This window comes from Tetrao urogallus (genome assembly GCF_951394365.1).
Source record: "Tetrao urogallus genome assembly, chromosome: 18".
NCBI classification, from domain to species: domain Eukaryota; kingdom Metazoa; phylum Chordata; class Aves; order Galliformes; family Phasianidae; genus Tetrao; species Tetrao urogallus.
The window spans coordinates 4,987,564-5,014,158 of NC_136831.1; the positions used below are offsets into that span (position 1 = coordinate 4,987,564).

The 26,595-nt window shown below is 51.4% G+C and overlaps 1 protein-coding gene across 1 annotated transcript; it reads left to right on the forward strand.

The window, feature by feature from the left end:
* Positions 1–8: 8 nt before the first annotated feature.
* Positions 9–26,029, forward strand: NPLOC4 (NPL4 homolog, ubiquitin recognition factor; the record flags this gene model as incomplete). Its single annotated transcript, XM_079544350.1, has 17 exons — positions 9–23; positions 882–962; positions 2,811–2,923; positions 3,981–4,160; positions 6,368–6,416; positions 7,227–7,321; positions 8,334–8,457; positions 9,056–9,235; positions 10,402–10,488; positions 12,143–12,214; positions 12,902–13,028; positions 14,984–15,144; positions 21,758–21,829; positions 23,453–23,548; positions 24,457–24,573; positions 25,511–25,613; positions 25,872–26,029. 17 exons carry the CDS (start codon positions 9–11, stop codon positions 26,027–26,029), a joined length of 1,830 nt encoding a protein of 609 aa, XP_079400476.1.
* Between the last annotated feature and the right edge of the window lie 566 nt (positions 26,030–26,595).

Here is a 26,595-nt window from a genome sequence, read left to right on the forward strand (position 1 = left end):
GCAGCGCAATGGCGGAGACGATCGTGAGTGCGGCCCGGAGGAGGCGGTGTGGGGCGGGGGAGGGGCGATGAGGCAGCAGATTCCTGTGGGGCGGGGTAGGCCGCGGTGGGGCTGCGTCGGTCGGGGTAACGCGGGGCCCGGGCCGGGCCGCCCGCAGGGACAGGAGCGGAGGGCGGGCGTCCAAAGCGCCGTGCGGTGCTCCGTTCCGCTTCCTGCCCCTGTGCGCGGCGTGCGGAGGGTAAAGGCGACCCGCCGGGGATGCTGGCAGCTTCCCGTGTCGCCCCGGTCTGCCTTTTCCTCCTGTCAGCGTCCCGTCGTGGCTCTGTGGCTCTTCTCTGCACGTCGCTGCTCGTTTGCCCGGTCCTCAGGAAGGCGGGGGCACCCAGTGCATATTTGCTCCTTCCCGAGCTCTCGTTTCGCTGCTGGTTTTCTTCTTCCTCCGACTAAAGGCTGCAGCAGAACTGGCGGTGTTTCACCGCTGGGACTCTCAGTCCCTCGGAGCAGGGATGCGGGTCCCAGCGCTGTGCAGGTGCCCATTAGTGCTGCTTAGAGCCGTGTTTGTGTGTAGGCTCTCCCACAGAAGCTCTGATTCAGCCCCGTTCTGGAAGCTGAATTCCACGTGTGAGGTCAGAGCTGGGACAAAAAAGCAGCGTCAGCGTTTTTGTTTTTTTCCACACCAGCTTTTTGCAGGGTCTCCAACACGGGGGTAGTTCATCCAGCAAATGTTGCTCACGTGCCCCCAAATCGCTCCTGTGTGCGTCTGCACTCTTGCATTAAAAGCAGAGACTGGGGGGGAACGTGTTGTGTGTGCAGAGCTCCAGTGTGCAGGATGGCTCCGTGCTCCCCACGTAACTCAGGCCGTCTGTCCTCTTCTCCCCCAGATCATCCGTGTGCAGTCGCCAGAAGGGGTGAAACGCATCACAGCCACCAAGAGAGAGACGGTGGCCACGTTCCTCAAGAAGGTACTCCAGCTCTCCTCCCTTGCAGGGCTGGCTGTGCTGTTCTGTAATGGGTGGCGTTGCTTAACCTAACTGGGAAAACATGCTGTGGGGATCAGTTCCAAAGGGATAAAGAATCTAAAGAGAGGAGAACTTATTCAGCTTTTCAATTGGAATTTTTTGGGATGGGAGCTTTCTTGGGAGAGGTTGTGTGTTTAGTGTGCTCCCAGGGAAATGCCAGCTGTGGAAGCAAAGGCTGACGACACAGGCACTCCAGCTGTTTGGCAGATTGGCCTCTTCAAACGTGATCCAGTTAAAATTCAGCTGCAGGATCTGTGATTTGAATGTCATTTGGATGAGTTTTGCATGCCACTGGTCTTCCTTTGTAGTTATGGAGAGAGCAAGCAAATGATTGAGGCAAGATCATAAAGCAATGTGAGAGTCTCTGGGGGTCTCATGGGAAAGATTTCCACCCTGGGGTTCGAGGAACGCATGAGTTTTGGAGCTCTCAGATGTAGAGCTGACTGCAGTTTGTTCTTTGGTCTGGTGCAGCTGCTTGGTGTTTGCTGTTTAAGAGGGAGCAGTTCTCCATTTCCTTACCTCCTGGATTAGGATTTCTTTTCTTCACAAGAGAAGTGCTTTGTGTTCCTTAAAGGGCTGTTCTTTTGGTCAGCTGGATTTCCTTTCTCCCTGCAAGGGAGAAGGGGAGCAGGCTGAAACGTTCAGCTGTTTGTGAGTCCATGCTTTGTTTGAAGCTTGGGCCCAGACCACGACAGCAATCCCCTCCTGACCGAGCCAAAATCCAGATGGGTTTCAGGGCTGGGTCAGAGATACCCACTGCAGCCTCTGAAGGGTCTCACCCACAGAAAAAGCATTGCTTTCAGAGCTCCTGGAACCTGTGCAAAGCAAGCTGCTCAGTTTCAAGGGTTTGTATTACCAAAGAGAGTGCAGAACAATTGTGCTTGCCAGCAGCAAATGTCAGAACAAAAGCATTGGCCCTCACTACAGCTGCCTGTTGATCTGGGGAGAACTGTGTCCTCCTGCAGAGCTGAGTGAAGGAGGTGCTTGAGTTTCTTTCCTAGCGCAGGGTGGTTTGGTAGAGTTGTACTGTGTGCAGTTGGTGTCTCTGAGCTCTATCCAAGCTGCAAGGTTGGCATTTAACTGGAGGATTTAGGAAGAAGCCTGTCATCTAGAGAAACTTTCAACTCCGTTTCTAAACTGGTTAAGTTTTAACGTAGCAGAATTTGAAAGTTGAAGAGGCTGTAAATGATATTTGATAAAGAGGGAAGCAGCTTCAGCTGTGCTGCTGACAGGGTGAGGTGGAAAAAAGCCTTCCTGGGGGCTGAGACTGAGCAATGGTTTATGTGAGGGTAACTTCTGTCAGGAGAAAGTAGGCAACGGGAGGGGGGGAGAGAAACAGGCAGGAGGACAGCAGGAAGAGCTTCTCTGAAATGTATGTAATAACAGGTAGGCATGAACTGAGGGCAGAAAAGCCACAGACACAAAGATCTGGACCAAGGAACTCACTCTGCTGATAGCAAGATGAGAACGACGTGGTTGGTGTGTGCTGGGGGGCTGGAGAGGATCGTTTCTCCCCTTGTAGTCATTACAGTGCCTGCCTGGGTGGAGATGTTATACTGTTTGTGTTACACGAGTGAGGCACGTTCTGCTTAAGTAGCTTTTTTAATAAATTGCTTGTGTTACTCAGTGCTTCTGTTTCTCTCAGTTATCCTGTGCTCTTCAGAAGTGAGGATGAATTCAGCTAAGCTTTTGCATTAGAAGTTCCCTGGACTTAGCGCTTGCTCTGAGCAGCTTTCAGCATCTGACCTGGGGCGTGAGGTATCTTAAACTTTGTCATCCTTTCTCTTTCAGGTTGCAAAAGAATTTGGTTTCAGGAATAATGGGTTTTCTGTCTACACCAATAGAAACAGGACAGGAGAGATCACAGCATCACAAAACAAATCCCTCAACTTACTGAAGATCAAGTGAGTCCTGACAGAGAGCACCGTGGGTGGAGGGGGAGCTTCGTACAACAGGGTGCCTTTTCTCTAAGCTCCTCTGAACTCTCCCCTCTGAGCTGAGCAGCAGCAGCCACCATCACAGCACAGCAGTCTCCAGCTTCCAGCTGTCACTCGCCAGCTGCTTGGAGAGACAGTCTTGACTGACGTGCAGAAATGGTGGTGGCCAAAACAACGAGGTGTTGGGCTGTGGCAGCTGCTGCTTTGGTCTCTTTTTGCATTGCAGTTTGCTTGTGTGGGTCAGCGACAGGCCTCGTGTTTGCTCCCTCATCCCTGCTTGCACTCAAACTGTACTTTTGCTTTTTTCCCCCCCGTTTTAATGCCAGGCTCTGATAATCCCCTGCACAGAAGCCAGGTGCCTGGGGAGATCAGAAATGCCAAATGCTTGTTTCACTTTGTGTTTGGTTGGAATGCCTTCATTCTGTTAACATTCCAGGGTAACGTTACACTGACTTAAAATACAAGAGCTGCTGCTGCTGTGTGCAGCTTGTTGCTTGATTGTATCAGCACTGGGAGTTGCCTTGGGAAGGCTGTGACTCGGTGAGCACAGGAGCCACGTAAATCCCTTTCTCTGGTGGAGTTGCTGCCTCTTCCTGCTTTCTCTTCTTTCTCCCTTGATCTTGTCTCCTGATAAAGAGATGCAAGAGAAGGAGGTAGCTAATGCTCTTAGTAGAGCTGTGTTTGTTAGTGTGCCTGCAGCCTGTGATAAATCACACGCTCCTCTGTGATCCAGGAAGTTTGTTACCTAGAAGTAGGCGCTGGAGGAGCGTGGAAACTGATGTGGTTTGTAACGAGCAGCAGATCTGGCACAGGCATTTCCTGTGCTCTGCAGCACAAAGCAGCCAGTTGCTGGGAGTGGTTTGGGTGAGGGTCTGGTGTCGTTCAGTCGCTGGTGGAAGGGGTGCAGTCTGAGCCTTTCCAGCTGTCTGAGTGCAGCGTGGCTTATCACCTGCTCTGCCTCCCTGCTGTATCTGGAAGCAGAGCTGGTGCTGTGCTGATGCCTGTGTGTTTTTCACCCCCTCAGGCACGGCGATATGCTGTTTCTGTACCCCTCGAGCCCAGCAGGCTCGTCCTCAGAGACCATGGACACCTCTGTCTCCCAGAGCTTGCGGCCGGTGGGGGCACCCCAGGTGGTGGAAGATGACATCGACCAGTATCTGATCAAACAGGATGGGAAGATTTACCGAAATCGAGACCAGCAGCTGTGAGTACCGACAGGCTGCGTGCTGTCAGTGCATCTGTGCCTCAGCAGACTGTCACATCTTGCCTGAAAACAAGAGCCAGGAAGTGTGCTATGGGAACTGCTGTCTGAGCCCCTGCTTTATCCTCGCTGCCTTTGAAATATTCACAAGGGAAAACAGCCCTTGCCATTGTCCTGCCAGGTTAAAGTAAGGCTCTGGTGAGCAGAGGAAGGAAGCAGATACCAAAATTCCAGGGGCTTAGCCAGGAAGGACTCATTCAGAGCATCTATTGTTTCGATCGAGGTGGCCCCTGTTAGGAGACTAGCAATCATATATTTTGTGCTCTGAAAACAGCAGCTTCTGTTCCATATGGTGTCAGCATGCAGCTCCCTGTGATCTGGGTCCCGAGCTGACAGGTGTGCAGAGCCAGGTCTGCATCTGGTGTGAGAGGTGTGAACAGGGAAATGCTTTCAGCCTCGGTGTGGCTCAGTCAGCAGCAGTGGAAAGCACAGCGTTGGGGTTTGGTGTGTTTGGTAAAATGCAGACTGCTCCTCTGGGCTCTCTAGAACCCTCGCCTTTCCTGCTGTCCTGCAGGGGCAGCTGATGCAGCTGCACATGTCTGTGGTCACAGACCTGAGGTATGTGTGGCCAGGGATGTCCCAGGCAGAAGCCCTCCTGTGTCTTCAGATCCCACCACTCCTTATAAAGGAAAAATAAAATGGAGGGAACGAGTGGAAGCCACGTCCGATGGTAGGGATGTGGAATTTGGACTTGGGTCTCTGCCTCTGCTTGGTTTTTGGCTTCCTTTCCATCACATGCCTTTCTTAACCTTCCTGTGAAAACGTTGAGTCCATTTTGCTAACAGGAATGCAGCAAGGTTTAACTTTGCCAAAACTCTGAGCTGCAAGAGGCTCAGATAAACAAAGCAGCTCGTATTTTTGTAAGGGTAATAATACAATGGTGACTTAATACCACCATAAATCTCCACTGATGCTGCTGAAATGTCCTCTGTCTGGATGGTTGTTTTTTGTGACTCGTTGTTACGGTGTTCCAGTTGGCTCCTGCATGGTGGTTGGTTTGGGGCTCGGGCCCTGCACAAAGTAGCTTCTGAAAGGACTCGAGTGAAAATGTGAAAGGCAACCAGGAATTCTTTCTAAGGCAGAATAGCTCACCCTTCCCCTCTGTATTGCCTTCCATACGGTTTGTCTTCAGTGCTGCAGCAGCGAGGAAGTTTGGAGAGGTGAAGCCTTAAGGTAGAAAATCCCATCTAACCTATTCAGGCTGATGATAAATGAGGCCAGTGTCACATTATTGAAACAGTAAAGGCAAAACTCACCACTCCATGGCAAAAACATTGTCTTTAACTTGACCACGTTTTTCAAAAGAATAAATGAAGGTGTTGTTCTTAGCAGGGAGCCAGAGCACAGCGGCGGATATTTATGATAAAATGTGTGTGTCTGGGCTTGTTCCTGTGTTTGTGAGTGCATATCAATCTAAACGTGAGGGAATGCTGGCGTTTGGCTGAGTGCATTAGCAGCCTTTAGTGGTCCTTTATGTACATTATCTGCCACAGTACTTGTTAAAAGCACTGCTGCAACTGGATCCCATCCATTTCGGTTTCAGAAGGGCCAACATCCACGCTGCTCTCTAGAGGATCTCTTTGCAAAGCCAGCACTGCCCTGTTGGTAATGCTGGGGCAGAGGTGCAGGGGATTCTTTTGTGTTTTCTTCTCAGAAGGAGATGTTTTCCCCTCTGCTTTGTAACTTCACCCATCAGGTCCTTATCAGCCTGATAAACACATGCTTCCCTGCTTGTTCCAGACCATCCTCTAGTGACTGATAAAGGGTGAATGTTTTGGTTGTCTTTCTGTTAAAACCACGCAGGCCAGCCCTGTGACGTACATTTGAAATCCTTTGACTTGAAATACAACCTCCAGGTGGAGTTGTAAAACTTGAGAAGCTGCAGTCTGACGTTGGTTCACGTGGCTGTCCAGAGCAGAATTGCTTGCCAGTGACACAGACATGAGAAGAGTTTGATCTTGACCCGAGGCTCTCACATTTAGACTCACACTACTGCTGTCTGTCGTATGCCATAATAAGTGCAGAGTTGCTCAGGGTAAGATGACTGTCCAGGTCTTCTACACTGAAACTGTTAAGCTGTAACAGTCACTCTGGACTAACTCCTCTGTTACTGAATGAGACCTGTGCTAATTCTGTTTCTCTTTGCATAGGTGTCGCCACGGCCCCCTGGGTAAATGTGTGCATTGTGTACCATTAGAGGTAAGAGCCCCAGGAAGGTCTTACAGAAAGTCCCCATGGAAGGCAGGTCACCTGCAGCTCTTGGATTCAGTTTCTCCCAGTAGGAATGCTTCTCCTCCTAGCGTTGCCCACATACAGATGGCAGCTCTGACTCAGAATCCTGCCATGCACTTTCAGAGGTGCCAGCTTGTGCCCAGGCTACTTAAAGCTCTGGGCCTTCGTGATCCTGGATTTCTTCTGTTTTTCTGCAGTAATGGTTTCAACAGAAGGTGCTTTGAGAGCTCTAATTTTCCTCCCTCTCCACTGTTGCCTGGGTCTTCTTGTTTCACCCCCCTTTCTTCATGCATCACAGCACTTGCCAGTTTAACAACCAATTCAGGTTGAAGGCAGCTTTGGTAACACCTACAAACGTGCTAAGCTGTGTAATGCAGGGCGTGCAGCAGTGATCTGTGAGAAGTCTGTGTGAGCCACAGTGGCTGCTCCTCACATCCCTGCCACGTGCTTCAGAAGCTCCTTGGCCTTGTTTGAGCAGCTGGGCTTTTTGTTTGTTGTTACACACTGAAAGAAAAAAGCATTTTGCCTTTGAGGCTCGCTCTGATTTGTGGAGCCAATCTGTTATGAAAAGTAGGAGGTGTTAATAAAACTCACTGTTGTAAGGTCCCACTGTTTCTGTCACAGTAGTAGCTGTCTTGAAAAGGAGCCTAAATTTTCTTGATTGTTTCCACATTGAGAGACAGTGGGGTTGAATCTAGAACATCCATTTGTTCAGTGATCAGTGCACCATCAGGCAGGTGTCTGACCTGGCTTTTCTTTGTGTGATGTTTTTGGCAGCCTTTTGATGAGGATTATTTAAACCATCTGGAACCTCCTGTGAAGCATATGTCGTTCCATGCCTACATCAGGAAGCTGACCGGAGGGGCAGACAAGTAAGAAAATCTCCATGTTTGAGGGAATCTAGCTGTACTTTTTTATCTTAAAAAAACCAACAACAGCACATTTGCACAGCTCTCACTGCAGTGATGTTGGATGCAGCTTTTGGATGTCAAGCCGAGGAGAAAACGTGTTTAAAAGTAAAGAAAAAGCTTTTGGTTATGGAGTTCTTTAATTATTTGTGTGTGTGTGTGTGGCAAACTAATTGCTTTCAGGAGCACTGCTGATGGGGGCAGAAGGCCAGATGGATGGAAGGAGGTTCCCTGCTTACACCAAGTTCCAAGCCTGGGTCTCAGCTTTGTGGAGAGGCACTGAGCCTGTGGTGGATCTGAGGGCTTTTATTTACCAACTGTTTTCTGATCTTCCTATGTGAATAGAGCAGCAGAGGGGCCTAGCATTTCTCAGGGCCTGATTCTGTGCTGTCCCACTGCCACGTGCTCTCAAAGTTTCTTTCTGTGCCACTGATTGTCACACATTAATGGGAGAAGGAGGCACCCCTGCTTTATGGTGGGGCTGAGGATGCTGTGGTGACAGGACAAAGAAGGACTGAACTGAGAGCTCAGCTCCTTTAAATAAGTTATGCAGAGCTGTAACCTCCCTGCTATTCCTAAATGCAGTTGGGAGTTTTTTAACGTCTTTGTGAGATGTAGCTCAAGACTGTAATACTTTGATTTGAAGGGAACTTCCCCTTGCAGGAAGCTTTGTGCACATGAAAGGAACTCTGATTTGCCTTCACAATATAATCTATTACTTCCTATGTGCTGCATGAATTATTTAAGCTGTATCCCATGAGTTTTCTCTGTGCTCTCACTCGAGTACCTGATTAAAGGCTGGGGTGGACAAACTCCACAGAGTTTGTGTGGCACTTGCAAATCCTCTGAAGATGTAAAACATTGGTGACACCACATCTGCTCCCTGCTTCCTCAGTGTTGTTTCTGGCCACTTGCTTTTTTGAGACCCAGAAGCATTTACGATGTTAACAGCAGCCTTCTCTTTTCCTTCTTGCAGGGGGAAATTTGTTGCCCTGGAAAACATCAGCTGCAAGATCAAGTCAGGCTGTGAAGGGCACCCTCCTTGGCCAGAAGGCATTTGCACAAAGTGTCAGCCAAGTGCCATCACTCTCAACAGACAGGTGAGCCAGTGCTTACAGGGGCCCTTGAGCTTCAAGCCAAAGAGAGTTGATTTTTATTTTTGGAGAGATGACTTCAAGAACAGCCAGCTTGGAGCAGGGTGCCTTTGTGTATTGGCAGTTGTTGAGGAAACGGCTGTTAAGGTCTTCAGTCCTTGCAGGAAGGACTCCAGAATGTATCTGGTTCAGCAGTTTTGTCTTAATATGAGACATCTGAGCTGGCACCACTAGCAGTGAATCTCCTTTATTCCTCCATGGGATCTAAAAGCCCTCCCACTGTTGCTCGTTGATTCCTCTTAAATTGCACTGTCTCTTCTCGTTGCAAAAGCTCATGGGATAAGGGCCCTAGTAAAGAAGCCACACTAAGGGGACTCTGGGGATGCTCAGCACTTCCCCACAGCCCAGCCCATGGTGAGTTCTGCTTGCTGGGCCAAGGAGTGGTGGCGAAAGCTGAAGCAGAGGGGAGGGAGGCAGCGTTCCCTGTTCCTGCGGTGCCGTGGTTCACCGTAAGGGGCTGCGCGCAGCTGGGGAAGGTGTTGGCAATAGGCAGAGGACCTGGAGCCAGCAGAGGATGGCCTGACGCTTGAACTTTGTCAAACAGAAATACAGGCATGTTGACAACATCATGTTTGAGAACCACACAATTGCAGATCGCTTCCTCGACTTCTGGCGGAAGACAGGAAACCAGCACCTTGGCTACCTGTACGGCCGCTACACGGAGCACAAGGACATCCCTCTGGGGATCAGGGCGGAGGTGGCTGCCATCTATGAACCCCCACAGGTAACGTGGGCTGGGCACCAGGCGTCACTGTTGGCTCATGAAGATAATTGGGGAACAAAGAAACACTCCTGTGTTTGGCTAATCTCGTGCAGGGCTTCCTAGTGCGACTCTATTAGGAAAAGAGTCCCCTGAGAATGACTTCTTGTGGCCCTCTGGTTGCTAATGTTGTCACTGGTTATTGCCACTGAAAGAATTTTAAAACCCAGGTTAGCTTTTTATTCTTCTTTTACACTCCTCTGTTCTCTGATTACCATTTCCAAGGTTATGGTGCAGAACAGTTGAAAACAAATTCTATGCTAACTTAAAGAAAAATGTTTGCCTTCGATTTAATTTCTTACCAGCTCTCCAGGAAAACTTAAAGCAGCTCAATTAGGCAGAAATCGCATCTGCTGCTTTGATGGGAAACAGTGGTGCGTCGGAGTGGGAGCGTGAGGCACCACTAGATGGTGCACGGCACCACCGAGTGCTTCCACAGCCCCGGCAGGTCCTGGAGTCCGGCCTCAACCAGCCCAAGAGCTGAGCTCCGAGTTACAGAGCTGCAGATAGAGCCCTTTGTAAGCTCTTCTGTTCGTTTCACATATCAGCACAGCCATGCCCTCTGTTTCGGTCTCGCTTTGGAAGCTCACACGGTTTACTTGTGCATGGCAAAAGCGAGGAAGCTTTTACTTTGTTGGCAAGCAGTCTCTGCTGTGCTTCTTGGCAGAGCATCTCCCCACATGAGAAAGCTCGCCTCTGAAACGCACCCAGATGGAGTTGTGTTTTCCAGGCCTGGGTGGTGGCCCCTGCATTCCCTGAACTTCTGCCTCTGCGCTGCTCAGAGACTCCAACAAATGAAACAGAAGGGCAGGGCTGGCAGGTTGAACAGAGCTTTGGAAAATTATATAACCTCTCTTTTTTCAAAGCTCTCCGAAGCAGCGATAGCCTGCTTGTAAGCGCTGAGCAAGAGTTTTCATTCATAAACCCCCGTGTGGTTTGCAGACCTGACTGGAGAGCTCCTGCAGGATGAGGCTGTGAGTAAAGGAGGCCTCTGGAGTGAGAGCAGTCAGAGCTGATGCTGAAGAGAAAATGCAGAACTGCTCTTCCATCCTCTGCCTTGCTCGTGGTGATGGTTACGTGTGCTGTGGTTTTTACTGTGCTGTTTTACTAGCAAGACTTTCTTTGTGCAGATCGGTACACAGAACAGCCTGGAGATCCTGGAAGATCCAAAAGCAGAAGTTGTGGATGAGATTGCTGCCAAGCTCGGACTGAGAAAGGTTAGGATGATGCTGGATATCATGCATCTTTTGCATGGCAATAAAGAAAGTCGCCAGCAGTTCTGTTCAGTTCAGTGAGGCTACTGAAGACCATTTGGGTTCATTTGAAATCTCGCTTAAGTGTTGGTAGCTCTTACCCTTCTAAGTGTATTTAAAAAAACAACAAAAAAGCAACCACGAATGTTTTTGTGAGGATGAGCGTGCAGTAGGGCTGTTCAGCTGCAGTCAGCAATCCTCTGTCATGAATGACATCAAAGGGAGTAGCAAAGAAGGAAAAAAAAAAAAAACGATTTTCCCTTTATTTCTCCTCTGACAGGAGCCATTCCTGGTAGCATCTCCCCTGCAAGTGCTAATTTGGCACAGATGTAGCTGGAGTTGCCTTCTGAGTTTATTCTTCCTTCTGGCAGAATCTGCGTTCCGCTTCCAGGAGCGGAGGCTCCTGCTGGATTTTTATTCTCATCAGCAGCTCCTGCCTCTCAGTGCTGCTCACACAGGCTGTGGTGAGCTAATCTGGATGTTGGCTGGAGGTTCAGGTCCCCCAGCAGCTGAGCCTCAGTCCTCTGTTCCCCTTGTGCCCGTGGCCTGCCAGTAATCCGGTCAGGACAGACGGGCACTGGGATCTGCTGGCTTGCTGACATCTCTCAAACCTGTACCAATGGATTTTTCTGTTTTGGGAAATCATTTGGTATCATGTGAATGCTAGGAATGAGACGTACACAAACAAGAATTGACTTGCTAAAGAACATGCAAATCAGGAAAGGCTCAGAGCAGCAGACTACAAACATCTGTGGTGAGGTCTTTTGTTCTCTGAAGATAAGATCTTTAGCGTTTTCCAGTGTCTGAACCAAAGCTTCTGTACGTGTTGTTTATTTCCATGTTTTAACTTTGCTCCCCACACCAGGTACTTGTGATCCGTGTGATTTAACACACAGCTCGCTGCTCGGTGCAGGTTTTTGTCTTTCTGGGCTCTGCTGGGAATGTGCAGCAGTGACCCTTCCCCTGAAGGGTTAATGCTTTGGGAGTGGGTCACGAGGGGCTGCTCGGAGCTGTTTGTAGCACACGTGGAGAAGGGTTCATGCAGCGGTGTGTGTGTACACATCTCCACTCAGATGTGCAAACAATGCAAAAAGCAGGAATGTGTTTTTTGGAACGGAGCGGGCTGATTTGGAATGAGTCACACTCCAGTGGGAGCATACAAGCTTTATCTGAACTGGGGACTGCAGGCTTCAAAATGAGATCATGTGAGCTGCTTTGTCATCTGCTGGCACTTGTGATGCCGCTTCGCTCTGAATGCTCAATAGGAAATGCTTTTTGCTGTGGGTGGGAGGAGGTAGCGGCTGAGAAGCCTCTTGCAGCCTCCAGATCTTTCCATGAAAAAATATTCCATAGTGAAACATAAAGCTGCAGGTGCCCCCGGCTGGCCAGCTGGCACGCTGCTCCTGGAAATCGTATTCAAATGAGCCCAGCACAGCTGGGAGAGCCATTTCCTTAGGCAGCATGCAGCAAGGCTGCGCCAGGAGCCAAGAACATCTTGTCCTGCTAGGAGAAAATGTAGAAGCTCTCTTCTGTGGCTTTGGGTTTCCTTTTTTTTTTTTTTTTTTTTTTTTTTTTTTTCCCCTCTTAAAGCCATTTTCTCCATAACGCTGCTTTATAGGTTGGCTGGATATTTACTGATCTGGTCTCTGAAGACACACGGAAAGGGACAGTTCGGTACAGCAGGAACAAGGTGAGGCTCGAGAGTGTCACTCATCACCACCACTGGTACCGAGGGCTTGTGTCATCACCTGGCTGCTGGCTCTGCCAGACAGGGAGGGAGGGCAGCACAGGGCTGGGGGTGGCACTGAGGCTGAAATTCTTGTGATGTGTGGGTTTCAGCTGCTGAAGAAGAAGGAGCTTGAGCTCAAAGAGCACAGTTGGAGGGGTTGGAGCTGTTTGGATACAAGGCAGAGCAGCCTGCAGTCCATCACCTGTTCTGCTTTAAGAAAATTACGCTCGTGGTTTAAGAAAAATTGAGTGGAGAGAGAGTTTTTGTGCCGTGCAAGTTCAGCAAGCAAAAGTGATTGAGTCAGAGGATGTGGGCAGGGCTTTGTGAGGCATGTGGCTGGAGTCCTCAAACTCTGACCTTCTCAGTTACCTGTAATTCTAAAGTCAGGGATATCCCTTAAGAAAATGAAATGCCATGATACAATGAGCCTGGAAAGGTGGGTGGAACCGAAAGTGGGATGGTTGTTCTGGCAGAAATCAGGCTTGTGACTGGAGAGTTGATAAGTCACATTCTTCTCTCAGTCTCCGCAGCTTCTACGAAAGCTTGTTTTACTGGGGTGTTGGCAGTTTTCCTTGGCCACAGACCAGGGCAGTAGGTCTAGGCTGCATCGTGTTGGCCTTTCTATTGACGGCTCTGCTCTTCCCTCAGGACACGTATTATCTCAGTGCAGAAGAGTGCATCACAGCTGGGAACTTTCAGAACCAGCACCCCAACATCTGTCGCCTTTCTCCAGATGGTCATTTCGGATCCAAGTTTGTCACAGTTGTGGCTACAGGTACAAACGGGCCTCAGCTTGCCCCAGCTCTCTTATTACACACAAATTATCTTTGCTTAATAGAAGAAGAATATGCAGCTCTGCCAGAGGAATTCAGATGTCTTGGTCCCCATCTGTCCTATTTAACAAGGGCTTTGCCTTGTTCCATCAAGTAAAATACATTCTTGTTCTTTCTTTGTGTTATCTTCTCTTCAGCTATTTACCCTGTCCCCTGCAGGAATCTCAGTTGAAGCTCATACCTGGAGCACCCACCTCTCTGATCAAGAAAGCATTTTTTGCCTGCAGCTAAGGGAATGTCTGTCAATTGCTTTTTCGTGTTTCAAACATTTAATCTCCAAGTCCTGTTGCCTGAAAGCGACGGTGCAGAACCACGGCAATCCAGATCCTGAAAGTTATTCTAGGTGATTGAGCATAAAGGAGGGATCTTTATCTCCCTTGTGCTGCTGACAGGGAAGCCCTGATGTAGGATTCCCCGCTCTTCTGTGCGTGGAAGTGTTTTTTGTTTGCCCCAGTAAAACAGAAGCCTCCACCACGCTTTGCTTTGTCACCTCTGATTTTAGCCACTTTCACAGCAAGTCTCCAAAGGCACTGGGCTGCAGGGCAATGCTGGCATGTGCTGGGAGAGTTGTAGCATTAGAGGTTCAGCCTGCTCTTCTTTGTGGGTTGACACACATGTATTCATTTAACGTTTCCCTGGAGCAGATGCACTGGGTTCTGGGTCTGTTTAGCGCAGTGAAAAAAACCCATGACTTCCAAACATCATCCAATATGAAAAGTCAAAGTGTGAGACTATATTGCCTCTTCTGAGCTCAGTTTAAGTGTTTTTGGAGCCTCTTTTAGTGAGAATGCTCTCGCAGCTAACAGACCCGTGCAATCAGACAGCTGCCCTGCATTCCAGGCTGCTGAACACATCAATCTTCCATTAAAGATAAATGTGTATCTCACTCTTACTGTATTTATTTTTTCTTTTTTGGAACAAAGTGTTTTCTTGAGCAAATGATGGCTGGCTTTGTTCAGGCCTTCCTCGTGTCTTGGTCTAAGTTTAATTTCTAGGAGTGTTTGTTCTGGAGCAGCGAGTGATTCAGGTTAGAGATCAAAGGGAAGAAAAGGAATATTTCCTCTTTTCTTTCCAGATAATTTCATTCTCTTCTGTTCTATCAGCCCATCAGGTTTCTATTTAAATACCCAATTCCTTCCTTTTGTGCACTGTAAGTACAATTGCATAGTTTGCATCAACTTTGCCTTTAAGTCCTCTATGTGGGTTAATTCTTCTCCCCTCCTGAATTCCTAGGTTTGGAAATAGTAATGCTTTCCTACCATCTGCCTGTATTTTCTCTTTCCAGTTGTGCTCTAATGACACATGACCTGATGTTGCTTACATTATCCAAATTAAAGCACCAAACATGTGATGCATTGGTGAGCCAGGGTCTTAATTTCTGCTTTCCATGTCAGATTTCCTCCAAGCCATCCGCAATAGGCTGAGAAAACAACTTTTTCTTCTTATGCTTGACATTACCTGGTGGCAAGCCCTGAATTTGCAGGTCGTGATGGACTGGAGGTAAAGCGGGCTTGCAGGAGCCATGTGTGCATAAGAGTGAGTACCTGCAGGCTGTGAGCTGCGACTTTGTCCAAAAGGACAGCTAAGCCTCACTTAAGCTCCTGGCAGAGTTCTCTCTACGTCACTCTGTCCCATTAGGCCAAGTGTGAGAATGGTGCTGAAGAAGCACACGTTACTTAGTAAGCGTAGAGCTTGGAGGAGGATTCTTGCCCAGAAATGCTTCCCGTGCAGCAGCCCCAGTGCTTTCTTCTAGAAGAGCTGTCGTGTTGTACATGGCTCCTGAGCCGTGCCTCTCTGAGTCGCACGCAGCAAATCGCACCCAGATCACAGAACCGCCGGACGGCCCGCCTTCAAATCGCTCTGCTGTGTAATTCTGATCTGGGCTCTCGTCTTCCAGGTGGTCCCGACAACCAGGTGCACTTTGAGGGGTACCAGGTCTCCAACCAGTGCATGGCGCTGGTGCGCGACGAGTGCCTGCTGCCCTGCCGCGACGCACCGGAGCTGGGCTACGCGAAGGAGTCGAGCAGCGAGCAGTATGTGCCCGACGTGTTCTATAAGGTGAGCGCGGGGCAGCTGCAGAAACGGCTCTGCTGCACGTCTGGAAATCAGCACGGCCGGCTCAGGAAGGGATGTCTTTGAGGTCTGAACTATTTTCGGTAGTAACCATTCACCACATGTCTGCAAAGTAATTGCATAAGCTCCATTTCCCCCTCGTAAAAGAGCTGTTATGATTTCCAGCGCAGCAGTAGCCATTGGCTATCCGGCTTCTAAACGAAGTGATCCACTGAAAGCTCACAGCAAGCACTGTGAATTCACCTCCTCTTGTGTTTGTTGGCTGAATCTGCCACGTTCTCTGTTGATTTTAATTCCCGTCTGACTTCAGCTTCCTCCACTTCACCGTTGTGCGATGTGAGCTAGCACAAATAGTGCTGTCAAAGCAGTGGGTTCCTTGTGCAGTGCGGGGATTTGCTCACGTATGACACACTGACAGACACCAGCTGGGTAAGAAATGCAACAAAAGAGTGTAATTCATGCAGCAGGAGGAGAGGCAGCCCTTTGCGTGCCTCTCTGCAACAAAAGGAAGGTGCGAAGGCTTTCAGACCAGTGGTGGCACAGGAGTGCATCCCTGGCCTTCCTCTCTAGCACTGAGTGTCCTGCCTGTGCTCTGATCCTGTGCTCCGGTCAGACAGTAAACTCCAAAAGCTGTCCTGAGGAGCAGTGGGAGATGTGTGGATCCAGAGTGCTTCCATTTGAAGTGCCATGCAAGAGCATTGCTGGCATCTGGCCTGCTGCAGTTCCCAGTACAGTTTCCATGATGAATGGGCTGTCATTATTCACTTGGCAGTCGTTTCTGGAGCTCCTCAGACCTCCTGTGTGTGCAGGGTTGAGTTAGAAACTTGGGGACAGGATCTGTGCAGACGCTAACAGCACTGCGTCTCAAACTTGTGCATGCTGGTGCCCTGTGAACAAGGGCAGGGGAATTAATTAATGGCATGGCATGCTAGCTAATTAGCCATCCATCACCCCAGTTAGTTATCTCCTCCTGGTCTGTCTGATGCTCAGAGCCCGCTCAGCCTGCAGCACTCCTGCCATCTGTATTAAAGCTGTCCATGGAGGAAGTCGGGCTTTGCAGAGCTGCCATCGTTTGGGCCGGCGGAAATGAGCACGTTGTACAGCCCCAGCAGAAGCACAGCTCGTCAGGATGCTCCCGTATTGCCCAGGGCTCAGATCAGGAAACGCAAGCTGGGCCAAATTAGCCCATGAGGCTCCGCCCCTCAGCGCTGCCCTGCTTTGGCTCCACCTGAAAATGAGGAACACCTTTGGGCTAAATTCAGCCTTGGAAAGGAATCTGTGCTCAGAAAGCCAGATAAAAATCCGTGCCTTTCTCCTTAGCGTGCAGACAGCTCGCTACGAGGAGCTGATAAGCCAGGTCCGTTTCGATACAGCGCAGCTCAGTTGTGCAACGGCTGGCCTTGGATGAGGAGCTGACATCATCTCTGGCGCTGCGGTGCTGCACAGAGCGCCGTGCCACGCGGGGTGCAGCCTTGCAGGAGGCTGCAGGTCTGCGTCCCACATGTGGGCCACCCTGGGTGCTCAGAGCAGCAGGAAGCCGTGGGTGTTCCCCTCAGGTCTTCGCTCCCATCCCTCCTCTGAAGCAGGGAGATGAACGGAGCGCTCGCTGACGGCCCCGGCCTCGTGGAAATTTCCATGAGCAACTGATTCACTGGGACGGGCTGCACTTATTTCATATGTTTTATAACTTCTATCCGTAATTGCCTTTTTCATGATGTGCTCAAGGAAGGCTCGAGGACTGCTCTGGCGGGTGTAATTGTCCTTTAGACTTAAACGTGTTTGGCTGCAGGATCTCTTAGTTTTTTTTTTATTTTATTTTTTGGAATGTTCTTAAATCAATGGAAAGCTTAGTCACTCCTGGCTTTGAAAACCTTTGGGGTCTCATTAAATGTATAAGGCTTGAGGTCAGAGACACTACCTCATAGTTACTGGGTTGGTGACAACAATGGTGTCAAAGCATTGGCTAAATGCGCTTTTGAGGAGCAGCAGTGCGGTGTTTGGCCACACAGCAGAGAACGTCTGGCTCTGCAGTGCCCTGCTGCCCCTTCCTCTGTCAAAACTACAGGAGCTGAGCAGTGCTTGATGTGGGTTCCCTCTGTGCTGCCTCCCCACCTCTGGCTGTAGGCAGAGCCTTGCCCTTTGGAGTACTTGCTGCATTTTGTCTCAAACTGAGAAGCTATCGCTGGTAGAGAGAAAAATTCATATACGCGTTCCTCTGTAATAAACTCCGTGTTCATTTGAAAAGCCCTCTAGGATGAAAGGAGCTAATACAAGTTTATTATAACTGGATGTGAACCAGAAGGTCAGCATCAGTTTAGAATGAGTGTATTTATAGAACTCTGCATCCACATACAAGGAAAAAAAATATCTGTTGAACTCCTCCTGTACCTGCCTGCAGCAGGGCGATGCGGAAGATTCACCTTCAGCTCTTGCAAAGAGGAAGAGATGTGTATGGAAGTGCAAGATAGCAGCAGTGCTTCGGTTGTGTTGTTCAGGGATGCCCTGTGCCTGTGCTCACAGCAGTGCTTCACTTCAGTGACTGCTGGGCGGTGTGTGGGGTGGGTGATGCTGCACGAGGGGCTCAGGCAGGAGGCTGTCAGGGACTGCAGTGCGTGCACAGCGAGGTGACTGAAGAGAGAACAGCGTCTGTCCTCTGTCAGCAAGCTGTCTGTGTGCGTTCTGCTCTATGTTGTGTTTGCAGAGCAGAAGCAGCTGAATGGACTCACCTTGGTGCTGTGTTGGCACGGCGGGCTCTTCCTCCATGGAAGTGGGAAACCTGATGGCAGCAGCCTTGTCCTGCTGGGGCGAGGCGTTTTTCCTGAGCTCCAGCCTTGTGATCTCTGTATGTCTTTACCATTCTCTTTGTGTTGGCCGCTAGCCTTCGTGCTCAGAGGAACCACCCCCGTGGAATTGGCAGGGTAGGCTTTCTGCACAGGGCCATTGCTTTCCTGGCTGACAAAGGCCGAGTTCTGCTCTCGTGTGGAAGTCCAGGGCTTTGGGGGTGTGGGTGTGAGTTGCTGTGCGCCGAGAGGCGTCTCCAGGTGAGATCAGCCAGAGGGAAGAGCACATCCCCTTCGCCTCCCAGGTTGTCTGTGAAGCATCACAGGGCCGTGCTGCTGCCAATTTGAACGTTGCACAACCAGCACATGCTTCTTGGCAAGTGCAGTGCAAGGAAATCCAGGATGGAGCCTCTGTTGTCAAGACACAGACACACAAACTGGGGTAACCAGTGTGCTCGCGAGCAAAATGATGTCGCAACGGCCACTGCGCCTTGCTCTTCACCTGCACGTGACACATGGGCATTTTCCATTCCTTCTGCCCTCAAGCAGTCCCCTGCCTCGTCTATCTGGTTCTAGAAAACATCCAGATTGGTTTTCATTTCAGTAAGAGCGTAACTTCGAGCCAGCTACCCAGAGGTGGCGTTGCTTGTTGTGCTCAGTGCCTCTTTTGGGTCTGAGCCCTCCCAGCAGGCTGCCTGTGCCTGGTGCTGTGCTGCTGTGTGCTCCCAGCTCCATCCAGGCGCAGCAGCAGTGCCCCACTGCTCCCCACAGCCCCTGCATCCCACAGGTGTTGGGCGTTCTGCTCTTTGTTAGCCTCGTGCCTCTCACTGAGTGGGGGAAGCGTTGCTGTGTTTTACAGGATTGCTGTGTGTTGCAGCCTCTTTGACACGTCTGAAGAACTGGATTTGGGGACTGGCTTTGGCTCTTATGGCAGGTATTACTTCAGTGCAAACAAGTTGCCATCCTTGTGAAGAGTTGCCTTTTACAGCTGCCTTAATGCTGCCCGAAGGTTCTTCAGGATGGTGTGTGATGAAAACCCTTCACAATGGCAGCAGTGTTGTGAAAGAGCCCTTTGCCCCAGAGAGTCCAGCAAGTGCCTCTTGCATTTACAGCAGTTGTTGTGGTGCCTGGGCCTTGGCTTCTCGCTGCCAGCCCTGCTCCCATCTGGCCCAGGCAGGGACCAGCAGCGGGGTGCTTTGTTTTTGTTGGAGCTGATCGGGTTGCAGACCTGCAGCTGCTCTCAGGCTGTCCCCAGTGTGGCACATGTTGCTTCTGGCCATGCGCTTTGAAATCCTCTTGCCAGGGAGGAGGCAGTAGCCAGGCTGTGTAGGGATCTCTCTGACAGCACAGGACTTCCCCTGGCTTCCTCCCAAAGCTTTGTCCTGGACTGCAAAAGCCTTCTTAGCCTTAAATGTCCCAGCTGCTGTGGGGAGGAGGATGCTCAGTTAGCTCACCAGGAGTCTCCTGAGAAGCGTTTCAACTCTCACTGACCTGCTGCTTACTTGTAGAAAGGTCACTTTGTTTCTGTGTGTTGGCTGCTCTGTGTAGGGGTGCAGGACTGCTCAGGAAGGCTCCTGGAGGAAGGAAAAGCAACGCTGGGTTTCGCTGTCCCCCAAACCCAGAGGTGCTCAGCTCCACGGGGCCTTTAGCAGAGTGGGGAAGACATGGCACAGGATGTTGGCAGCCCTGGAGCAGCCACTACAGAGCCAAGCCTCCCTCCTGGCTGCTCATCACCTCTGCGTAGGAAACCCTGAAGCCACCCAGGACCAATTCCTGCAGCTCACGGTGTGCAGAGCTGTGCTGTGCGTCCCGGCCTGCTTGGCAGCACAGCCATCGTGCACCCATCCTTTGCCCTGTTTGACCTTGTGGGTTTGCAGCTTCTGCTTCAAAACAGTGTTTTAAAGCCTCCAATCGCAGTGCCTGATGCAATCTCACTTTGCTCCTGTCTTCAGGATGATTCATTGTCCTGATCCTCCAGGCCTCCCTGCTGGATTTTTGTCCAGGTGCCAAAGAGTTTCGCTTTGTTAACCCCTTCCTGCCCCACTTGTGGCTGCTGAGCGGAGTGCAGAGGCATTGAGGTCTGGGGCTGTGGGGTGCAGAAGTGGTGCCCGCGTGCAGAGCCACTGCCAAGTGTGGGATGGAGACGTCTGTCTCCCAGCAGTTCTCCCAGCTTGACATTTGTTAAGGCCTTTAAAACTTAATTGCCTGATAAAACGGTGTATGGGGGCCGGGGAGAAGTGCTGGCTGGGTGGGGGGGCTTCATTTGGGGAGCAGCAGGGTCTGGGCACATCCCCTGACTCAGGGGGAGCGAGGTTCCAGCTCGGCTGTAACCATGTCATGCATCTTGAAGGCCTCAGCAGCCTGACATTAAAAAGGAGGCATTTAACATGGAAATCCCCAGAGGCGGAGATTAAAGCGAACAGGTGCTGGAAAAATGTTTCTGCATATTAGAACTTAATTAGATTTGAAAATGAATTCCAGATGGGCTAATTATGTGTGAGTTGTTGCAGGTTCTTTCTTGCAGGGGCAGGACTGTGTTTGGGATGCTGGTTGCAGTTGGGTTGGATGTGATTTGTGGCTCCGGCGCTATCGCTGCCATCTAGAAGCAGGTTGGCTTTCAGGCCCTGTGATCTCTCTGAAAAGGCTCCACGTCTCCTGCTGCCGCTGTCAGAGCCGTGGAGATCTGAGGCCACCAGCCACCAGCTTGTTGCTGAAATAACCACAGGGCCAAGGAGCCGTCATGTTCAAGGAGAAAAGATCCTTATCGGGGTTGCTTTTAAAAGGAGCTTCAAAGACAGGAAGGTGGATTTGGACAAAGAAAAGCGTTGCTGGGGACGGGGCGCTGCTGGGGGTGGAGGTGGGGAGGGGGCTGGTGGCAGGGGGCTGCGGCCTCAGGCTCTCAACACGCCGCAGCCTGCTGGAGCAGCTCCTGTGAGCGGCTGCGTGCCTCTGCTGCACGCATCCAGCGTGAGTGAGCTGTGCTGATAGCAGGGAGCCGCGCTCTCCAACAGGAGAATGCGGCTGGTGGGAGGATGGCAGCCCCAGGCAGCTCGTCCTGCCGGCTCAGCCCCGCTCTGCCCGCGGCCGCTGGGACCGTGCACATCAATGTAAACTTTTATGTAAGGTCTCTGATTGGAAATCATGGGTGTATAATTTCTACGCGGCTCCGTGAATGATTTATAACATGTTAAGTGATGATTTAGGTAGAAAATACAACCCCCTCTTACAGAATCTTTAATGAAAAGTGTCACTTCTTATGAATTTATTTCTGAAGCTGCGTTTGAACTCAGCGTGTTTGACATAAATCAGGTCTAATTGTCATTTTATGATTAATGAACGTATGCTGGCCATTTTTCTCCATAATTAAACTTTATGTTCAATTCACCTGGCAAAGCCAAACAAGTTTATGCGCTGTGATGTGCTGGCCCTTTGGGTCTGCGTGTGAGAAAGTGCCTGGACTTCCAGCTCCCAAGCAGAAGCAAGCTCAGATTAGAGACTCGTGGCAAGTTTTGCAGCAAGTCAGGTTTGCCTTGGCTGAGAAAGCAGACGTGGAGCTATCTCTCCTTTTAAGACAGTGCTGCTTCAGAAGTGGCATTTGCACTCCCCAGATAATGCTTGCCATCTCTCTGGTGGCAAATGTTCGTGACAAGATGCTTCATGTGAGCATCAGAGTTAGAGCTGCAGAGCTCTGTTTCCTCCTCTGTGCCCCAGACCAGCTACCAACACAGAGGATCCCGGAGCTGCAGCGTGGCTCTATCTGGGGATGCTTCCCTGAGGCTTCTTGCCATTTCTGCACTAATCACACTCTTGTCTTTCAGGACATAGACAAGTTTGGCAATGAGATCACACAGCTGGCTCGTCCTCTCCCTGTCGAGTACCTAATCATAGACGTAAGTATTCACTGCACTTTGCTGGCAGCAGGAGGTGGTCAGAGCAGAGTTCCTAACCCGCCTCTAAATTTCACACTGGAGCTGATCTGTAGGCTGATTCTCTCTCCCCTTTCCCCATTACAGCCCGGCACTTCTAGCACAGAGGTGCAGGAGGCAGCGTGCTCTGAGCGGTGCAGTGCTGTCTGGGCACAGCCTGCAGTGGTGCCAGGGAACACCCTTGCTTTCTGGGAAGGCCCTGCCTGCTGCCTTATCGCTGCTGGGAGGTGGCAGAAGCAGCCAGCCCCACATGTGTGTGCTGGGCACCACCTCGCGGGGAGCTCATTAGAAAGCTCCACTTGCGTCTCCCTTAGCAGCAATTAAGAATCAGGCTCTTTGTGGTGACTCAGCAGACCAGGTTGGTGCTCCAAAAATGCCTTTTCCTGGGGGAGGGCAGGAGGAGGTAACAGCACAGAGCTTGGCTGGAGCAGATCCACGGCCTGCCAGGCACTGGGGCACGGCGCTGCCCTTTGGCTCGAGAGGGAACTGTTACAGTGTGGAAGAGGAGAAAGCAACATAATTCCGATGGCAGATGATATTGCTGAGTCGGAGTTGGTGCCAATGAGGATTAAATCCACCCGGAGCCACTGCTCTGCTCCAGCTGCCCTTGGCATCGGTGCTGTCCCGCAGCACAGGGAAGCTGGCAGCCAGGAGCTTTGCCCTTCCTCTTTCCCTGCCTGCCAACGCCTGGTGCCCGTGTGCCCCTTATCAGCATGGCTCAGAACAAGGGGCCCGTTGTGCAGGGCCCTCGGACACCCTGTGCCAGTCGACAGCGCTGGGACGTATTTATTGCTCACGTAGTGAAGGCATCTGTTTCCAGACTACCTGGGGTGTAATTAAGATGAAAACAGATTGACAGAACGTGCATTTAGGAGCAGTCTGGAAAGCTGCATTTCTGAAGCATCTTGTTTTGCCTCGTTTTTTCATGATCCGAGTTCATACTGAACTGGCAGGTATTTCTGCATGTCTGCTTACAAAGAGCCTCCCTGTCAGGGCAGAGTAACTGACACCACAGCTTTAAAGCCCTCAGAGCAAGAACTGGTTTAATTGTCGACTGCTGGCCTCTGAACCCAGGAGCCTCTCAGGTAAGGTGGGAGCAGTGTTGTGTTCTTCCTTCCCACCTGTCTTTGGCACAGGAGGCAGGGTTAGTGCCCCTCTGAGTGCGGAGACTTAAAGAACATGAAGAGACGCTTGCTTGGCATTATCCAAGAACCAGTGGAACAGTCCTGGTGTAGGAGCTCTGTTGCCCCCCACAGTGCTAAGGACACCCCCAGGTGACACCCCAAGCAGGGCAGGGCTGCAGGGGGAACTGCTGTGCTGCTGTAACGTCTGAGCTCAGAGCATTTCCCTCAGCTTCATTAAAAGTGATGGCCGGAAGCTGGGGGATTCACTGATTGCAACATTGCTTTAAATGTTAAAAGAAAAAAAAATGTTAAAAGCATCAGAAGATCCATGCTGTAATTGCCTTCCTGGCTGAGCTCTAATATGCAGCCATAGGCTGCTCTCGGTGCTCAGAAGCCTTTCTTCCTGTGGCCCTTTTACCTCTCCTGCTGCTAATGCTCTGATCGTCCTTTCTTGGGTTTTCAGATTACTACAACTTTCCCCAAGGATCCAGTCTACACTTTTTCTATTTCTCAAAATCCATTTCCCATCGAGAACCATGATGTGCTGGGAGAAACTCAGGTAAGCGATCGATGGCAAAGCTTTATTTCATACAGAAATGTCATCTGTCTCCCTTATACTTTCTGACGTCTGCTAAAGGACAGCTGCAGTTGTGCCCTTCCATCACCCTTCCGTGGTGCAGTCCAGCATTGCCAAACTGCCTGCATGCAGGTGGGGGCTGGGTGTGCTCCCCCTGCTCAGGGCTGAGCTCTGGGCCAGCTCGTGCTCTGCCAGGGCTGTGGGCTCCAGATGCAACCCTGCATAGGTGGGGACTACAGCAACCCAGCTGAGCTCTGAGCTCAGAGAGACACTGTGACAGCAGCAGGATGAGGGTCAGTTGCTCCAGCTCCAGCAGCACCATCTTCTCTTGCTGGGCTGATACTTCAAACACAGAAACCTTTTGCTGGATGGGGCTCACAGTGTTGAGCAGAGGCAGCTGCTGCACAGTCTGAGGCACGCACGGGACTTGGCCAGCACGTGGAAGACTTGAGTTGCTTTCAAGCAAGCAGCTAGTTTCTGCTAGGAGGCCATGCTAAAGGAGCTTCCTCCAAAAGCAGTCACGAATGAAGGGCTCCTGCACACTGAGCAGGGAAGAGAAGGCGGGGGATGGAGGGGCTGCCTCGCCTGCCTCTTCCTCAGGGACCAGGCTTTGCCTTTAGCTCACTGCCTCTGCTCAGTACTTTGGGTTTGGGATCAGCTCTGGATGTGCTACTGGGAGAGGAGGGGTAACGTGGACCCCTTTTTCTCTGGAAGCTGTTAGCTGCAGCACAGCCAGGCTGATTTCAGATGGTCTGATCTCAGGATGGTCTGCATGTTGCACAGAAGAGGAACAAGAGCGTTACCAGGTCTGTTAGTGGATCTGAATAGGAAATCAGAGTTACCACGTGGAGGGAAAATGACTTCTTTTTCTTAACTTTCCTGTCTTGCAGGACTTCCACAGCTTGGCCACCTACCTGTCCCAAAATACTTCCTCTGTTTTCTTAGACATCGTTTCCGATTTCCATCTGCTCCTCTTCCTGGTCACGAACGAGGTCATGCCTCTGCGGGTACGTAAGCGACAGCAGACGGCCGCATGTCGGTGTCACTGAGGCCCTCTTGCTGCATGGGGGACACCGGCACAGCTCCAGGCACGTCCCATGCCTTCTGGGGACATGCAGCTGGCCCGACGCCTGTTCTTCCAGACTGACCTTTCAGCAGAAGGCTTAAAAGTGAAACTGAAGCCTCCGGCTGGGCCGAGAGCTCCCAGAGCACTGCTCGGAGCAGTGAGGGGTGAGGGCTGTTAGGATGGTCGCAGCCGGGATGGAGCCAACTTGGCCGTGGCTCAGAGAGCTGGAAACGTCTATAAAAAATATCTCAGAATCCAAAATATCCTGTAACGATAACAAGATCAGAGCCCCCAGATCTCTGTGAGGCCAGCAGCTTCCTGCTCATGCATCTCTGCCTCTCTTGGCACGGTGCTGGTGGTTGCCCAGGCCCCCGGTTCACATCTGGACCCTCGGACCTTCCTGTTTGAAGCAGCATGCCAGCAGAACGAGCCATGTGTTTGCAAGAGGGCGCATGTGCGGGGCGGCTGGGCTGACCCTGGGCAGCTGGAGATCAGGCTGGGGCTGCACGCGGCTGGGGGTTGGGCACGGTGCTTCCAAAGACAGCTGCACTGGGAACATTTGTGCCCTGCTTGGAATCGGGCTCAGTGTGCACAGCACAGGGCAGCACAGCTTCCAGCTGCAGCCTCTGAGCAGAGGGAGTTGAAGCCTTTGGGTTTTAGAGTGCATGTGAACGCTGGGGGGAGCAGAAGGGATAAGTTCAGTCTTACTCCCCAACATCACTTGTGCAACCCCAAAAGGCTCTTTAGAAAACGGAGAAAAGTCAGACTTGCAGCTCTGCCTCAATGTGACCAGTGGAGGGCTGGAAGGCCCTGGGTCATAGCTGCAGGCTGTTTGCAAGAGAAGTATCCAGCACTGATATCCCTCTTTTGGCTTTCAGGACAGCATCAGCTTGTTGCTGGAAGCTGTGAGGACCAAAAACGAGGAGCTTGCACAGACCTGGAAGAAGTCAGAGCAGTGGGCCACCATCGAGCAGCTCTGCAGTAAGAAATGGGGTCCCTGGGACACGATCCTTTGTCTTTCAGGCCGTGGGCTGGGCTGGCTGGTGTGGGCACAGCACAGGGTCATCTGTGCTCAGTGTGAGTGCTCAGATCTGTCCGTGCCTGGGAGCAGCGCCTGGTGCTGGGGGTGAAGGCAGCTCGTGGGCAGGGAGGCTCCTGCCTGCCGGGGCAGGATGTAGGCAGGGTTCCTGCCTGTTCCCAGCACCTCTCCCTGCTCTGACCGTGCTCTTTCTCTCGCAGGCACAGTTGGTGTCCAGCTGCCGGGACTGCATGAATACGGTGCTGTGGGCGGTTCGACACACGCCGTGTCGGCAGCCATGTGGGCCTGCCAGCACTGCACCTTCATGAACCAGCCAGGCACGGACCACTGTGAGATGTGCAGCCTGCCCCGGACCTAGCCACAGCAGTGCGGCGGCCGACTCCAATACAGAGCAAACCCTTGAGCAGCAGGAGTGGTGCTTGACCCCTCCCCTTCCCGCTCCAGCTCTCCTCGGTTGCCCCTCTTCTCCTTCCAGGGGCAGCCCTGCTGTCACATCGTGAGGTGGGCACGCTGGGCTTGGCCTGATGCCGGCCTCTCGCTTCACCTCAGTCTCTGGATGGGCCTTTGCCCAGCAGGGCTCAGGGCGGCTCTGCGTGGGGCCGGCCGCAGCCTATCCCCCCCTTCCCTGTCCCCTGCCCGCAGCATCCCCTACCCTGCAGAGGAGGCGGGGAGGCAGTGGCGTCTCCCTGCCCCCAGCTTTGCTCCCCGCTCCCCTTTTCCTGCCTTTGTGGCTGACTGCCACCAGCCTTGGCTTTCCAGGCAGCCCTGGCCCGGCCGTACCCACAGCTTTCGTGCTAAACAGCCCATGCGGGGTGAGCAGATGACTGTTAGCAGCGTTGGATCAGGCAGCAGCTCTGCCGGGCCAGACTATGTGTGCTGGCAGTGCTCCCAGAGCAGGATAGGATCCCTGGCAATGGATGAGGG